The sequence below is a fragment of the Anarhichas minor genome, unplaced genomic scaffold (genome assembly GCF_050575085.1).
Source record: "Anarhichas minor isolate MPS153535 unplaced genomic scaffold, ASM5057508v1 ptg000050l, whole genome shotgun sequence".
NCBI classification, from domain to species: Eukaryota; Metazoa; Chordata; class Actinopteri; order Perciformes; family Anarhichadidae; genus Anarhichas; species Anarhichas minor.
The window spans coordinates 1463645-1481194 of NW_027466496.1; the positions used below are offsets into that span (position 1 = coordinate 1463645).

General features: G+C 43.9%; 2 protein-coding genes across 5 annotated transcripts in view; both read left to right on the top strand.

Moving 5' to 3' along the window:
- Positions 1-9925, top strand: part of ccny (cyclin Y) — a 30342-nt gene extending 20417 nt beyond the window's left edge. For all 4 annotated transcript variants that reach the window (XM_076112594.1, XM_076112596.1, XM_076112598.1 and 1 more), the window contains 6 exons: positions 74-109; positions 534-591; positions 782-901; positions 4931-5097; positions 7074-7236; positions 7862-9925. In XM_076112594.1, the coding sequence (XP_075968709.1) occupies positions 74-109; positions 534-591; positions 782-901; positions 4931-5097; positions 7074-7236; positions 7862-7978 (661 nt within the window). In that variant the 3' untranslated portion in view covers positions 7979-9925. The remainder of the gene's footprint in view (positions 1-73; positions 110-533; positions 592-781; positions 902-4930; positions 5098-7073; positions 7237-7861) is intronic.
- A 5910-nt stretch (positions 9926-15835) lies between these two features.
- gjd4 (gap junction protein delta 4) lies at positions 15836-17179 on the top strand. The gene is made up of 2 exons (XM_076112496.1): positions 15836-15899; positions 16056-17179. The coding sequence occupies exons 1-2, from the start codon at positions 15836-15838 to the stop codon at positions 17177-17179; spliced, it is 1188 nt and encodes a 395-aa protein (XP_075968611.1).
- Positions 17180-17550: the final 371 nt, after the last annotated feature.

The following is a 17550-nucleotide window of genomic DNA, read 5'->3' on the forward strand; positions in this document are numbered from 1 at the left end:
ACAATCTAATGTTCAAGCTCTTATCATGCTTTTAGTTTGAAATTAATTGCTTTTATTTTGTTTGTCTTTACAGCGTAGCCCTGGCAATATACTACCACATAAAGAACAGGTATGATCATCCCTCTCAGTCTGCGGTCCTTTTCATAATCCAGCATCAAATATCAGCATCACAGGTTAGCAGAGAAAAATGAAACCTGGACAGGAACAAATGCCCCTCAGAGCTCATGTCGAAATGTCAAAGTCTTTCGATATCGTGACATTCTGTCTGATGGCTGACTCCATCTGAGGCCTGAGTGAGCTGGAATAAGCTGTGGTCTTGTAGAAGGGTGTAGAGACGTCCTTTTCCTTGTCTCCGTAGCGATAACGGGAGGAATCCCATGACGCTCTGCGTTTTGAAGTGCGGATAAATGCCCATAAACAATGTGACATCCCAGAGGATGACGTCATATTTCAGAAAGAAATGAGTCTCATGCCATCTGTTTTTTTTAAATTTGTATTTCTATCGCACTCCCCTAATCTGTTTGTCATTCCAGGGATGTCGACGGAAGAATGTTGGTCGACATTTTCGATGAGAAACTGCACCCGCTCACGGTAAGGCCTTAACTGAAGATGCGTTTCCATTATGTCAATACTGTGGAGCTATCGGCACTCATCAGCAAGACAAACACACACATTGAGCTCGCAGCTCGTTGTTTTCCATTTCGGCAAACGACCCCATCAAGTGCCCGTTGAACAGAGCGAATCTCTCATTTTCATTTTCATTTGTTGTCTTTTCTTCTAGAAGTCTGAAATTCCTCCGGATTACGAAAAACACGACCCCGAGCAGAAGCAGATCTACCGCTTCGTCAGGACGCTGTTCAGCGCCGCACAGCTCACCGCCGAGTGTGCCATTGTCACCTTGGTAAGTGTGTGTGCGTGCGTGTTTCAGTGCTGACACCAGGAGGGAGTGTTGCTTCCTGATTCTCTTTTTGCCCTCCGTCGTCTCATGCGCTGTCCTCTTTCTTCTACCTTGCTTAGACTCTTTTCTCTCTGTTCTTCCTCATGAATCCTATGGAACGCTCCATACATCCCTCTGGAAATTGTGTCCCCCGAAAAATGTTGAAAAGTGAACTAATCCTCACAGGAGAGACCAGAGGATCGGAAGGTCACACGTGATTGGTTTGATCCGTGCAGTCTCATTTCAGAATAACTTTGGTGTGGGCCCGTGTGTCGGCGCCTGTAGCGAGGATGTAATTGGTGCTTTAGTGTGCAGCAGGATCACTTATGACATCCTGCGCCGCTCACCTGTTTTAAAAAACGTGAAAACAAGGACAGCTTCTATCCCCATTCTGTCTCATTGCTTTCTCTTTCTCTTCACCTCGGACTCTTTGTTTCACTTTTTGTTTGCTTTCTCTTGTCATCATCAAACATGACAATTTCTTAAAAAAAATACACAATAATATTATAAATTGATAAAAAGACAATAAATAAAAAATGAAAGACAAAAAAACATTAAGAATAACAACAAAAAATAAGAAGAATGACATTTATTATTACCAAATTAAATGAATAGGTTTTCAACTCGTTATGCTCTTCGTAGGGTATTCCATAATTTTGGAGCATTGTAAAAGAAAAAGAAAGCTGCGCTGCCTATTTTCTTTTGCGCTTAATTGCGTGTATTGTATGTATAATATAAAAAGCCAGCAGTAGAAGATCTGAGAGCTTGTGAAGGATTAGAAAACATCAGAGAGTCTACAATGTAGGCCGGTCCCAAACCATTAAGAGCTTTACAAAACAAGTCAAAGGACCTTACAATCTACTCTAAAAGATACTGGGGGCCAATAGAGTGCAGCTAAAACCAGGGGAATAAGCTCTCTCTTACTTGTTTTGGTTCAAAGGCTGCCAGTACAGTTCTGAATAAGTTGAACTTGTTCAATTGGCTGTTTTTCCAAGACCAGTAAACCCTCCCCCCCCATCTGCCCAGAAACATCTCTTTCCACACTCGGTCGCTCTGGCCGACACCAGTGTCCCCAGAGACTGGAGAGTGCGGGGTTAATAGGGCTGGCCTGGTGGCCTTGTATCGAGTTGATCTGCTCCCTGACAGATGCACAAATGTGTGAACTGCATGTATGGGGGGGCGGGCGGGGGGGGGGGGGGGGGTTCCTTGTGTCCAGACAGTGATGGGAATGCAAGCACATTGATGCACAGTATCTGTAATGTTCCTGTGTCATTATCCAAGTACAGGCGTACTCTAGCAAAGATATGTCACACTTAACTAAATCACATGTGCGCACGCACACACACACACACACACACTGGCACATGGCCTGCCTCATCCAGTCCCCCAGAGTGAAGTCTGGCATGCCACCAGTAATTGAATAGGGCCGATGGCTGGTGGTTATGCGGTTAGCTTCGCTGACACGGCTAACTTTAGTCTTCCTTCCCTTCACAATCATCACGTCATTGGACAGGAAAGCGAAGGCGGAGGGGATCGAGACGACGGAGTCTCTTTCGGGAAGACGGATCGTGTTCAAGACTTCCAGTAGGAGACGTTGTGGACACGTTGCACTTTGTGACATGTGAAGCTACAGCTCAAACTCTTAACATTCCCAAAGAGGTCATTCATTGGCGTGTCACACGGAAACTATTAGTTGAGAAACATTTAGCACACTTGTAGACATTAGAGACCTGCATACTATTATCACTGGTTCTGTATATTGTCAATTATCCCAGCAGGAAGTGTTTTACTGGTTAGTTGTTTACATGTGGAACACTGCATGAGTTTCAACGTGGCATGCTGACCCTGAGTGAACCATCAATCATCATAATAGATGTGGTGTGACATTCAGAGCAGTATTATTATTCAAACACAAAAAAGACACAAAACTGTGAGAGTAACGTAAATATTAAAAAAGCCGCGTTGTTTGTGTGTGAGATGGAATCTCCTCTTGCGTCCGTCACGTAACCCGCGTGTGTGTGCGCTGGTTTGTTTTGTGTGTTGTAAAATGTAGTTTTGGTGAGAAACTACAATAAGTCCAGTTGTTCGAGGGAGATTTTTTTCACAGCGATATATAAAATAGATATTAGGGAGTGAATTGTGACGTTTATCTTGCGAACACTAGCTCTAAGTCTCCAGTTTATCATACATCATTAAAATGACTAATTTTAACATTATTTTTACCGATAAAAACATTGTCATTTGAATTGTGTGTTTTTATGCAAATCACCACTATAGATGACTTAAACACAGTAAAAGGAAGTAGTTGATGAAAATAATAAGTATTTTAGTTCATTGGCTATCGGCCTATTAGAGATGGACTGTAGTGAGATGAACCGAGTGAAATCGGTATCTTATTAGATACAACAGATGTTGACAAACTGCATCATTTTCAGTAATCAATCGCAATATATCGCGATGTTTGATATCGCAATACTCAGCATATCGCAATAACACGGTATCGTGACTTGAGTATCGTGATCATATTGTACCGTGGGGCCTCTGGTGATTCCCATCCCTAAATCAGAATCACAAAATGAATACATTTGAGTGTAATGTGGCTGCACAGGGCTACTGTTTGCCTCTGGGTTCTTTGTTGTGCCTCTTTGTAGAGTTTCCTCTCTGTGCCGTTGCAGCCACATCCCCCAGCATGTGGCCCGGCTCTCATTTCATGCGGGCTTTCTTCAATGTTTGCTGCCAGAGGAGTGTATACGTGGTGTCTGTTGGCAGGCTCTGGGCCACAACAGAGATAGGGTTAGCACCGCCTGCAGGCACACAGCCCAACCCAGCACGACTTGTCCAATTAGCCACCTGAGCTGTGTTAGTGGGCAAGTGAAACCAGGCTGCAAAATAGGATGAGAGTATGTTTTCTCTGCTCTCCGCCTCTCTATTTGTCCAAACCACAAGGAACCGTTTTACATCCATGTATGTCCAATAATTAGACGGCAATAACCATCATCTAACAGAGGACCCTCTGCTTTCCGACAGGCTTCTAGGACTCTGTTTAGCTTTTTAAGTCACATAGTGCAGACAGTTCTGCCGCAGTGCACATTCAGTGGAATCCATCTATTCTTTTTGAGAGACTTGTCATCTGAGATGACAGATTTCAAAGCTGTAACCGGTCTGAAGTCTGTTGAGCCTGCAGAGCGTTTTATTCATGGAAACAAAAATGTAGTTCCTAGTCAGCCGAGGAAAGAAATGCTGTTACAAGAATACGATTGTTTTGTTTGTATTAGATCATTTCTGTCACAAACTTAAGCAAATTACATGTTCAAAAAGCCCTGTAAGTACTGTAAATACTAAAGAAATAACAAGACGAAGTTACAGTATTTATGAATACTACTACACAAAAGTACAAACTCCATATTGGTAAATGTACATTTAAAGTAAAAAGCTGACCCATGCATGCCTGCACACTTTACAGAGAGGCTGTTTGATACTGTTCTGTAGCTTCCATTAGCAAGCCACACCTTTAGTCGTCTCCTTGCCGCAGATCAAGGCAGCTTTCATGCTTTACAGCGACTCTCTAACAAAATGATGATCAGTGGAATCAGCCTCTGTATTACACAAGTATTCCAGCTTCACTGTGCTTTGTGATCTGTAGACGGTGGGAAGTCTGGCTACCGAAAAAAAGAGGGAGAGAGAGAAATGGAAATGGGGAGAGAGGCAGAGAGAGATATTTTAATGAGCGAGCTCCAGAGAGGCTGGATTTCATCAGCTTCTGCCATCTTGTTATTGTGTATTGTTTTGTTTTTTTTACCTGGAGGAGGAGTCGGCAGGAGACAAGCAGCAAACTAACTGCACATAAACGTAGGCACTCCCGGTAGAGTAGAGGCTAATGGATAATACATCAATACAAGCTTCAGTCAGGGGCTCAGTTATGTTCATTATTTAGTTTGTTCAAAGATGAATACGTTCAGAGTTATTAACATGTGACGCTTGTCTTTGTTCAAGGTGTATTTGGAGAGGCTCCTGACCTACGCCGAGATCGACATCAGCCCTGTTAACTGGAAGCGCATCGTGCTGGGAGCCATCCTTCTGGCATCCAAGGTGTGGGACGACCAGGCGGTCTGGAACGTCGACTACTGCCAAATTCTCAAGGACATCACTGTGGAGGACATGTGAGTTGCTGCCAAAACACACCCAAAATACTGTATGAAATGCAGACACAGGTGAAAGGCCTGTACACTGAGGTACTCTGAATGTTGAAGGTGGTTATTGACATACAGGCGGCTCCTTTACAGTATTTAGTTTCTAAGGTGTGTTGCTTTGAACCAGTTCTATTTCCTCCGCCTGACAATAATTACTAAACGTAAGAATGTGTCTGTGATGTGAAGGTGGCAGGAGATGTGTTTAATTATTCCTGTGTAATAAGACATAGCTTTTATAGCCAACTTTCATTTCCATTGCATGATCTATTGAGGCCAAGCCAAAATAAATTGGCTCCAGTTGAGTAGTTTACTTTAAAGCTGGTTCAGCCCAAAACTCAGATAAGTAGTTCACTGTCAGAAAAAACTGTTTTTTAAAAGCATTTTAAAAAACTGCAACCAGTGAATTATTGCATTTTCACTTGAAAATGTTGTAAACACAACATTTTCTGTTGATGGACCAATTGATTAATTAACTAACTGTGACTGTTGACCTAACATGGTACAGAGTCTCAGCCACTAGAACTGTCTTCAGGGTCTTTCTATGCTGAGAGTAGTCCGTGTTTGTGAGCTCAGCCTGCGTTCAAGAGGTGCTCAGAGTCACATGTAGGGAGGTCTGGAGATCCCGCAGCCCGGTTTGTGTGACACATGTGACTAACTGTCTTCTGTTGTGGCGCTTGGATTGGTCCCAAGAAAGCAGTGAGACAGTAGGTTGGCTCGGTCAGATACAACTCCGCCTCATGATACAGTATGAAGATGCCGTCTGCCCTTTGTCAGAGCAAGATGAATGCATGCAGGCCTGTAAAAAGCATGCGCTGATTGAAACCGTTTTTATCAGGTTTTCTTGCAGCTTTCCCAATGAAGCAATAGTATAAATCCAGGTTCCATCATGTCACCAAGCTTGAAACATGGCTGGTTTGTTAGTTCCTCTGTTAGACAGGGAAGAAGCATCTTGGGCACGAGGACCCACCACGCTGTCCTGCAGACCACATCCGTCTGGATAGATTTTTTTCTGAAGGGTGTAGACGTTGCCGTCACTGCTGCGACCTCTGACCTCTGCTGCCCTCACACTCCTCTGCACCGGTGGCTGTGTATTCTTGTCCTTGGGCTCAGATTTTACAGAGCAATGACTCTAATCCACCAGTTTGGCGCGATTTACCGGACGGTGACTTGACCACAGATTTCCTCGGAAGATCAATTTTTTTAAAAAATCCGCGCTCGGTAACTCGCCCTCTCCATCCGCAACAGGCACACGCTAGACCGTGAAATAACCGCAGGGTAGTCTGGGAAGAACAGTGAGGAGCGGAGAAACACAAAAAAAGGAAATGGATGAGAATAGCTGAATGAGAGCCACGGCCGGATAGAAACAGCAGCAGCGGTATCAGGCAGAGTTTGGCTACAGTGGAGGCTAAATTTAGCCCGTCTGTTGCTGCATGCCTGTAAATGTGCGTGGGTGGGGAACAGAGGCTAGGGAGGAGAGATGGATGGCGCCTCTTGTGCAGGGTACAGCGAGAAAGAAAAAAGGAATCGGCCGTGAATAAAGATAAACAGACGAAAGCGTCTGTCAGCGCGCTGCAGCGGGGATCACAGAGCTGTGCAGCATGAGGCAATGACTGACATTAGCATTTCCAGGATGTGGGATCAATATTCTTTGTCACACGTAATGCTCACAGCCCTGTGCTTCGATATCACTCCTTTTCAGTACGAGGAGAGGCTCATGTTTGGTGGGTGCACTGGGGATTTACTTGGTGGAGGTGTATTGGTATATATGGGGGAAATAACACCCCCTCGTTAGTCTCCGTCTCCTCTTCGGTCGCTCTGTACAGAGTTTATTTGTAGACAGACAAATCAATTTCAACTCTGTTTCAATCTCAACTACTTCTGGTTCCGAGCTAAATATCTGATCACACATCCCCCCCCCCTCTCTCTCTCTAAAAAAAAAAAAAAAGGAATGAGCTGGAGCGTCAGTTTCTGGAGCTGCTGCAGTTCAACATCAACGTGCCGTCCAGCGTCTACGCCAAGTATTACTTTGACCTGCGCTCCATGGCTGAGGCCAACAACCTCAGCTTCCCCCTGGAACCCCTCAGCAGGGAGAAGGCCCAGAAACTAGAGGTGAGTAGCACACAAGCACAAAAAACAACAACTGGAAACAGATTTATATATATATATATAAAGAAAAGAAAATAAATCTTACAATCTGAACCCAATTTCTTGTAGCCTGAGGCTGTGGTATAAAGGAACTGAGGCTCAGTCCAACACGTGCACACAAATCACAGACTGTAGAGCAGGATGTAGCACTGTGTTGCTGTGTAATTAGAACTGAGCTATTTGGTAATGTTATTAGTTCAGCTGTGCTTTTCCTGCTATGACAAGTCAAAATGTCAGCTGTGAAAAAGAGTCCATTCATTGGCCTATATACTTGTCCTATTGGTGTAAGATGCTAAAGAAGCACCACAGTGCCTGTTTTAAAGGCCCTGCGCAGTAGCTCTCAGCAGCTCCGGCTGGTTGGACGTTAGTCAGGCGGAAGCTAGGTGGATATATGTAATGTCACAAAACTCAATGAGCTAATGGAAACGATAACAGGCTAAGGTGTCCCACACTGACGAGACAGCCCAGTTTGGACACGCCCACACAGTCCCGAGAAGAGCTCTGATCTTTTCACCGGATACACCAAAGCGTGCGCCTCATCGTCTCCATCTCATTTCTTCTGTGTTTTTGTTTGTTTGTTGTCTTTCAGGCCATCTCGCGGTTGTGTGACGACATATACAAGGACTTGAGGAAACAAACGAAGAAGCGGTCAGTGAGCGCGGACAACCTGACGGTGGTGCGGTGGTGTCCAGCCATCATTTCCTAACACTGACTGCCCGCAGCACGGAGACAGACCTGTCGGACATACTGTACTGTGTTTCTGCCTGGTAAGCAGGCAAACCAGGCGGGCAGCAGTCCTGTGGATCAGTACACACATACACACACACACACACACACACACACACAAAACCTAGCACTTTTACAAGTGTGATTGCACCCGCTCTGGTTGTTGTACATAAAAGAAGTTCCACTGGCTGCCTGCACTGAACCAAACAGAGCTGAGCTGAACCAAACTGAAGTGCGTGAGTGAAAGTTGTTGGAATGAAGACCTCGACAGCAGAAGAAGAGGCCGAACAGAAACACAGCTGGCAATACATATATATATATATATATATATATATATATATATATATATATATATATATATATATATGTGTACTGTAGATGACAGACTGTGTGAAGTTGGGACAAGCTTAATGCGGAAAAACCAGGCGACAACAGCGTTCCATAATTCCCTCTTCCACTCGCTCGTGCGGTTGATTGAGGGAGGCCGTGTACATTCCTTTTCCTTTTAATCTTCAGGTTCAGTCACTTTCTGAGCTGAAGCATGAGAGGATTTATTTTGACGGGCACATTGGGAAATTTGGTTGGTGTTCATCTCTTCTTTTTGCATCCCCATCCGGCGCGAACCCTCTTGCGAGCAGATCCAAGTGTACACAAGGGAAAGACATGTACATTCCTCCGTTACCTTCAGTGTACACTTGATGCATTCGACCGGACTGCATATCATCGTATTCATCGTAGCCGTTTTCATTGAAGCTCTCATTCGGAGGGCTGACATTGAAAAAGCGAGTCAGTCTTTCGCTCTGACAGGACCAGGAAAACTCAACTTGTACCATCGCAGCGAGGCCATCCAGCCAACGTTCCCGACACAGCCATTCACTTAAAGCAATATTCATGCATTGCTCGGTTGTTGTGATTAAATAGGATGAAGCGTGCATATTCGGGAGGAGACTGAGCGGAGGACAGCGGTCCAGGACTCTCAGTCAGACATGAGACGTACTGTAGAACTGGTGTTGTACTTAATTCACTGCCATCGTCCTGACCTGTGGTGCCTGTAATAAGCTAGTTTAACACCTCTCCCCCTTTCTACTGGAGGAATAGAACAAATAACTGAAATATTTCTTTTTTTTTTCTTTAACATTTTGTATGGTTCTTCCAGCGTACAAAGAAACAGCACAAAGTGGAATATCGACATTTAGGAGCCACTAAACGCATGATTATTTTTCAGGGTTGTTCTGGAGAGGAACCCAAGTGATAGAAAAAAAGCATTAAGTGACACATTCAAACACACTGCTTACAAAAAAAGATGGATTGTATACGTTTTGCTGAGTTGTCTCTGTACAGTGTAAATACAGAATCTGTAGACTGAGATCGTACTGTAAAACCAGAGAAAGAATGATGATAGAATACTTCTATTGGATGAGTTCATACTGTACACGAGGGGGATGCTGAATATGTTGGATGTTCCTACGACAAATCAAGTAAAGATTAAGTATTACGATTTAAACGGGAGACACCACTTAAGTTTTCTTGTTACGATGTTTATTTTCACACAGCAGAAAATGCCACGTTTTTTTTATGTGCTACATGCTGTATATGGTAACTTAATTATACGAAACAATTCAGGCTTATTTTATTATTTGTTGTCCTTTTTTAAAGATTTTTTTCTTACCCCACTCTGTAGAGGCATTACCAGATCCATGTGTTCTTATGGAGCCCCGTAAAAGAAACATGTCAAAAACACAGTATAACTCAATGCATCAATGAATATGATAACATCATTTAAATGGAGTGTAAAAAAAGAGCTATGAAGTTTATAGTTTTCCTTCAACCTCCATCAGTTTTTAATTTATTTTTCTTCTTCTTTATCTTCCTCTACTGTAGCTCATCTCATGTTTTGGTCTTATCACACATTAAATCATATATCTACTCCCTGTGTCCCCGGAGCAACATTTCCTTTTCCTCGTGTCATTTTCAATTTTACAGTTTTACAGACGTCTCTTTTAGAATGGGGGTCTTTGGGGGAAATGCTTTTTGGGCTGCAGGGGATTTTTTTGTGTCAGTACTGCAAGTTGCAACTTCAGTTTCCCAACTGATCTCACACACACACACACACACACACCAATCACATGCCCTAGACATACATGGACATAGACATTATTTTCTGCAATATAGCGCAGTAAATGGAAAATAAGGAGTAGATAAATGATTACATGTGTGCCAAGACCAAACATTTGGAAAGTTGGTGAAAGATAATAAATAAAGTTTGGGTTTATTTTATCAACTTATTGAAGGTTACAGCAAATTCATTTTTTTATTTAACTAACAATATTATTTATTTATGCATTCAGTTGTAACATTGACTTTTCTGATAACCTTTTCTGAACGTTTATCTGGAACTTTCTTTTTTCTCCATGAAGACATCGCCTCCTGATTTGCTCTTGTCTTAACATTTCTTAAATCCAGGGATCCAGAAGGTAAACCCATAAAATCAACCAGTTGAATTATTGACGCCTGAATGGGTTCATAAAAGTGTGAATTAACGCTTTTATTACATAAACTTTACAGTACTGGTTGTTTGCCTTAAGATCAACTGGACACACATTTTGCTTCACTAAATCCTTGAATAGATCATTTAAAAATATCATCGCGTGACATTTCCAGGCTTTGAACGCATTTTATCTTCGTAACAAAAGATCAGATATAGGGCAAAATTGAAATGTGACGTCAGCGTCTACCCTCCCTTCAAGCCTCGAGCTTATTCCGTGCATTTCATTGGCAACTTTCACGTCAAGCTACCAGAGAATCAGTCAGTGAGATGTCCAGGCCCTGAGCAGCGGGGGCGTGAGCAGAGACAGAACCGTACCAAAGTGGTGAAGAAATGAAGAGGACGGTCCTGTTGGATGTGCTGCTCCGACCCAGCTCACACTTTGCACATGAAGTATAGAAAACAAAAACAAAGGTGTTTAGACGGAGAACTGTTGTTTTGCATGGTGCTTTGGGATGAGGGGAAAATAAAAGTGCAAAACTGTCTTTAGGAAAGTACCGTTGCTGGAGTGGCTGTTGTGAGTTCCAAATGTTAGAGGTATTCAAAGATTGTATATCCTATTTAGTGTGTGTGTGTGTGTGTGTGTGTGTGTGTGTGTGTGTGTGTGTGTGTGTGTGTGTGTGTGTGTGTGTGTGTGTGTGTGTGTGTGTGTGTGTGTGTGTGTGTGTGTGTGTGTGTGTGTGTGTGCGCGCATACGGCCCGGACAGGTGTTCTCTAGACCCACACAAGTAAGTAAGTGTTGATGCCATGTGGTCCACTTAGGTGAGTCCTTTCCTCCAACATCACGGACCACGGGCCTGTGGCGTCCTGTCGGCTGGCTACTAGGTGTGTGTGTCATGGCCTTGTGCACTGAACTCTACCTCTGCATAGAGTTTTCTCTTCATTTCTCTTCCTCTCTTTGACGACAATTCTTTGTCTTTTCACACATTCATGACGGTTTCCCCTGCTAACATCAGTCTGCTGTAGCTGTGACCTTTTTTTTTGTTTTTTGTTTTTTCATTGATATTGATATTTTCAACATGTGCTGTATTCTGTTGTCATGGTTGTTATTGTCAGTGTGTCATTTTCTTTTCGGTGAGTCAGCCATTCCGTTTCTTTTGCCAAACTCCGATCTCTCTCTGTTCTGTCCTTTTCTCTTTACGTTTTCCACTATGATTTAATTAAAGAAACTGCTCCCAATTCCTCTCCTCTGAAGCAATGTTTCGAAAAACCTGTGCAAGAATTAAACTTTAAAACCTTGCAATAAACCCAGCGTGTGTCTCTTGTTTGATCTGAAGGACCAATGCACAAGCTCACCCCGAGATCTCAAACCATCGCTCACGCTGCTATCCCATTTGCTTTCCACGCTGCCATCAGAATGTTTCGATATGTACTGTATTGTACAACTGATGTGACTCAGCAGGGTTTCTCCTGTCAGACAGAACCATTCAAATGGCTTAGAGCAAGCGGTAAAACAGAGATTACACTCTGCCACATTGTCACTGAGGGACACATTTAATCCTCCGTGTGAGCCTCGATTTGCATTTCAATCGCTGCTCTGGTAATTGCCATACAAGTCAATTCAATGCTATGAAGAGCTACTGTGAACTTCAGTGAGAGAACCACATCATACACACGTACACCTTACACACTCTTATTTCTTTCAAACTTTATTCTCTTTGCAACGTTGTCCAGAAAACACACATTAAGAGCCTTGGTAGGCAGACTGATATACCTCAATATACGAAATAATGGAGGTTATGTTTTGTTGAAAATATTTTGTAGTGAGCCACTTTGATTTCAGCACGCTGTCGCCGATTCACACATCCAACAGACACGGAGCAACATTAGCCTTCTTTTGAAGATGCGTTTCTGGCCAAATGGAAGTCCAATATTCACTCTCCCGCTTGCTCTGTTTTGGTCTCCACCAAAACGTGCTCCACAATGATCACCAGCTAATTGCAAACTTTGTGTGTCTCCTGTTTGGTGCTGGGCAGGTAGTTAACAGTAAAAACATCGTCCTGCATGCAGCTATTGGAAACGAGGTTGATGAGAGCGGGGAGACTCAACCAAAATGGTAAAGTTGCTGGCCAGAAAACCAAAACAGTTAGCTTAAAGACGCTAAAGCGCTCCCTCGAGCTGATGGGACCCGCAAGGTCGAGTGTCTGCTCATCCTTCCGAACGACTCCTATACTACACATTGTCATTAGACCCATGTTCATTTACAAATATTGTTTAGTGCAGCTGACAAAACCACATTTGATCCCTTAAAGGAGCAGTGTGTAGGATTTAGTGGCATCTAGTGGTGAGGTTTCAGATTGCATGCAGGTAAATACCCCTTTGCTCACCACTCCCTTTCCAAGCGGGTCGGAGAACTACGGTGGCCCTCAGGTAACTTAAAAAACGTGAAAGCTCTCTCTAGATGCCAGTGTTTGGTTTGTCCGTTCTGGGCTACTGTAGAAACATGGCGGTGCAACCTGGCGGACTCTGTGAAGAAGACCCGCTCCCTATGTAGATAAATGAAGGGCTCATTCTAAGCTAACTAAAACACAACGATTCTCCGGTTCAGGTGATAATACGACAATGAAAAATAGAAATTAATATTATATTCCATTTCTGCCAGTAAATCCTACGCACTGTTCCTTTAAGACATTACAGTGTTCAATGGGAGCTGAAGGAAAGAGAAGAATATCCATCACACATCTTATTTCTGTTTAAAGTCTCAAAGGGTTTTCTGTGTTCCTTTGTTGATGAAGTAGATCATGAACAGTGAATGAGACAGAACCCCCGATAGAGAGAAAAATGTCATTAACTGTTTCTCAATCTGCATCATAATGTTAAATCAAATCAGCCTCATCGTGTACTGTGCTGCAGTTGGTTGGCTTATGAAAGCCTTCTGAAATTCTGTTGGGATGTTTGTGTCACGCCTGTGCATTGATAGACTTTTCAGGCGCAACACATTGCTAATTGAGGAAATGGGGAACAGCTGCGGGATGAGGTGGCTGATCAGGTAATGACTGAGGCTGGAAATTGCCCAAGTAGCAGCAGCTGGATAGGTGGGGAATGGCAGGGTCTGAAATGAGAGGGATAGTTAGTATGCATGGAAGGTGGAGTAATTGTTGAAATTCTAATATTGCCAATATGGCCTCAGACACAGCCATGAAGGGCATTCACACTCTAGTACAGACACAGTACCCCATGAGCTGAACGGCAGATATTCCTCTCTGAAAATAAACTACGGCTTTATGGAAACTATTATTACATTTCCTCTGACTTTCATGCAGCTTGCATCTGTGATAAGAGTCGAAGCAGATGAGACACAAAATAAGTACGAGTTCTTGCTGCCTTGCTTTTTGTTACAATGAGTACAGATCAGTCCATTATTTATTTTTTATAATATAATGAAAGACATTGGGTCTGCAACATTATAAACATAACATCTGTACAAAAATGGCATCAACTATACTAGTGGAGAACCAATAATATGAGCAAAAATATCTATCAAAGATCAAATCTACTAAAACAATATGTATTTAGTTAATTGTATAAAAGCAGGGGATATGTTTGGAGAACACTTAACATGAAGGTGATAATTACTTATATATATATATAATATATAATATAAAATGTTTTTTGTGTATTGGTGCAGATCATCTGCTCAATCAGTGAGATTGAAATCAGGTGTGCCTGATTATCCCATAAGCAGTAACTGGGCAGGTAAACCTGTTCGATTGATGACACCTGATTAGAGTTGGTTATGCTTATGCGTGAGCTTGAGTGTGCCAATAGACAGCTTCAAATGTTGACCTTACTTTGACTACGTAACTTGAACTCGTCATTTATTTTTTGGGTATTTTTGTAATGGTTGCACTTGTTCAGCTCATCTCACGTGAACCGATGGTACGTTCCAGTTTAAATGAGTCTGGGGAGGTCAGCCTTCAGTCACCCCTCTGTAGTGGGAGTGAGGCTGGCAGTTTGCTGTGGCTGACATGTTGGGGTTTGGCTTTGCTTTTTCTGGACTTTCTTATGTTTATTTTTAACCGATAGATACTTTAGCTAATAAAACTCTGCCCTCACTTACTCTTCGCCCCTTTCAAACTTTCTCAGTGCCACACATCTACTGCTCTTTATATGCAATGTCAGCGCTACAGCGCCCGTGTACGTTAATTGCAGATGCAAGTGATTTTTCTTCATGCCCTATTCAGCCAAAAGTTCGATTTCACACACTACTTTTTAACACAATCTATTATATATTCCAAATCTTGGCTTTGCTATCAATTCAAAATGAGCCGGGTGGGATTCGCACTGAGAGTCAGTGTGTGGGTGCTAATGCCCATTGATCTGTAGTGATTATGTCTTGAGCCCTGTGTCCCACCAGAGACCTTGTCCATGAGCGAGGATGGATGCAGCATGTGTGAAAGGAACTGATGTCCTCTGTAAAATCATTTAATGAGATCTGCACCACGATGAGCATTTGTTGAAGCTTATATTAAAGGTAGAATTAATCTCATTGTATAAAAGAAAAGTGTAAATCTGGTTCCTTGATCATATCTGAACTCCTGTTGTACTTCAGATTGATAATTAGAGTTTAATTGCATACCCATATTAAATGGCTATACAGTGGGTGCTTATCACATCATACACTGGCACGAGCTGTGGGAAAATACAGTTTACATCCTACTAACATTTCATGAGAGCTAATCCAATCTACGGTTCTGCATATCTACATGCTATCTTGACTCATCACTGGAAAATGCAGCAGTAACTGCTTGTATGTTTATGGAGCAGCCAGTTTGAACATGTTTGCTATTGTGCTTGAGAACTTAATACAGCAATTCCGAGTGAGTAAGCCCGGAGGCTTGTTTCTCTCCTGTAAGGACGACCGGCGGCACCAAAATATCTCTGCAATGCCAGGACGGCAACGTGCCTTTGGAAGTGTGTTAAGAATAGACCCACAATGGGGCTCGCTCCCGTCTTCTGTTGTCTGAGGACAGACCGTTGTCTGCAGGGAACAGAGGAAGAGGTGAGACAGACTATTTACATGGGTCTTTCTGAGATTTGGGTGACTCAAATGGATCACGCTGGATTTTCCCTCCCGGAACCTGGCACATCATCCCTCTAGGAGAAAGAGAGAGAGTCAGACTGCTGAGGGAACTTTATGTCCGTCAACCTGGAGGTTATTGTGCTACTGGAAGCTAATGTGCCCCTTTGTAAGGAGGGGAGGGGAGAAGTGGCTGGACAGGGAGTGAGGTGCAGGGGTTTACTTTGGGGCCTGAAACTGGAAGATTTTGGAGGGCCTTGAGCACTGCAAGCATGACGGGATCAAGTGCCTCTGAAGTCATCTTTATCTCTGTCAACCACAACATCACTTTGATGGGTGAGTTGGCCTCACTGACACTGTAACTGGTTTCTGTGTTATGTTTGTGTAGTGTATGTTGGCTGTTCTAGAGATCTATAAACCTCGAGGTGAAATCTCAAGCAGGTCGATTTGTCAAATCAGCACATTTTTGATACCAACGTGCTTATTTTTCAGGGAAGGTGTGGCTCGTTGTGATGATCTTCCTCCGTATCCTGATCCTCCTCTTGGCAGGTTATCCTCTCTACCAGGACGAGCAGGAGCGATTCGTGTGTAACACCATTCAGCCCGGATGTGCCAACGTGTGCTACGATCTATTTTCTCCCATCTCTCTCTTCCGCTTCTGGCTGGTGCAGCTCGTCACCTTGTGTCTCCCCTACTTCATCTTCATCATCTACGTGGTCCACAAGGTCTCGAATGGCCTCACCGTGGACAAGATGGCTGAGCGAGGGTGGGCCCGGTGCTTCACGGGAGCCTACATCCTCCATCTGTTGTTCAGAACGTTGCTGGAGGCCGGGTTTGGGGCAGCTCACTACTATCTGTTTGGTTTCTACATCCCCAGGAGGTTCCTGTGCCAGCACACACCGTGCACCACCCAGGTGGACTGCTACATCTCCAGGCCCACCGAGAAGACCGTGATGCTCAACTTCATGCTCGGCGTGGCTGCTTTGTCCCTTTTCCTAAACGTGCTGGATTTCATCTGCTCCATCAAGCGCTCGGTGAGGCAGAAGAGCAAGAGCAAGATGATGGTGGTGGAGAAGATATATGAGGAAGAGCAGTGTTTCCTTTCAGGCAGGGGAGCCTCGAGAGGAATGGACCCAAACGCTTCACCGGCTAAGCACGAACAAGAAGCAGAGGCTGGTCACACGGGGAGTTTCCGGAAAAGGCGAGGCAGCAAGGGCTCTTGTGGAGGTCTTGCTTTAGGTCAGGAACCACCCTGCCTGGAGCGCTCCTCTCTTCCACGCTCTCCAGGACACCCAAGCTGCAACACCAACGGAAACAACGGCTACTCTGTTTCCCAAGAGGAAGCTCTGGAAAGGAATGGCAGCGAGGTGGCTCTCTGCCCCCCAGAGCCAATGGGGACACCCAGATCAATCCGTGTCAGCAAACGCGGTCGACTCAAACCGCCACCTCCACCCAGGCGGGACCTTGGGTCTTCCCCCAGGGAGCCAGCAGGGCCCTTTGGAGACGTTTCCACAAAGATTTGTACCAGAAGGGTGGGTCAGTATACGCTGGTTGAGCTGGGTAGCGGCGCAGAGCCACAGGCCAATGATGAAGAGAAGAGATCCGAGTGGGTGTGAGGGTTGGATTGCTTTATTTCCAGGTTATTTTGGAGCACACGGATGGGACAAATGGGTGTGGAAGCAATGTGAAGAACAGAGAGATAACCCCAGGCTTACACAGTGGCAACAACTGATGGAGCCGACATCCTGCCAAGCTCTCTACCTCCATTTTAAAATGCACACTGCACTGCCACTTGACGGGAATCCACAACGACAATACATTCACAAGACACTTTAGACCCGCGAGGCACAGATTTGATGTGATTTCAACACGCCATCAGATCACGTTGCCTTTTGAGAGGCGCGAGCTGAGTGATGAAAGCGACAAGAATTCAAGTCCTGAAAAGGAACTCTCTGAACAAAACGAGTCAAGAATGACAGCACACTCT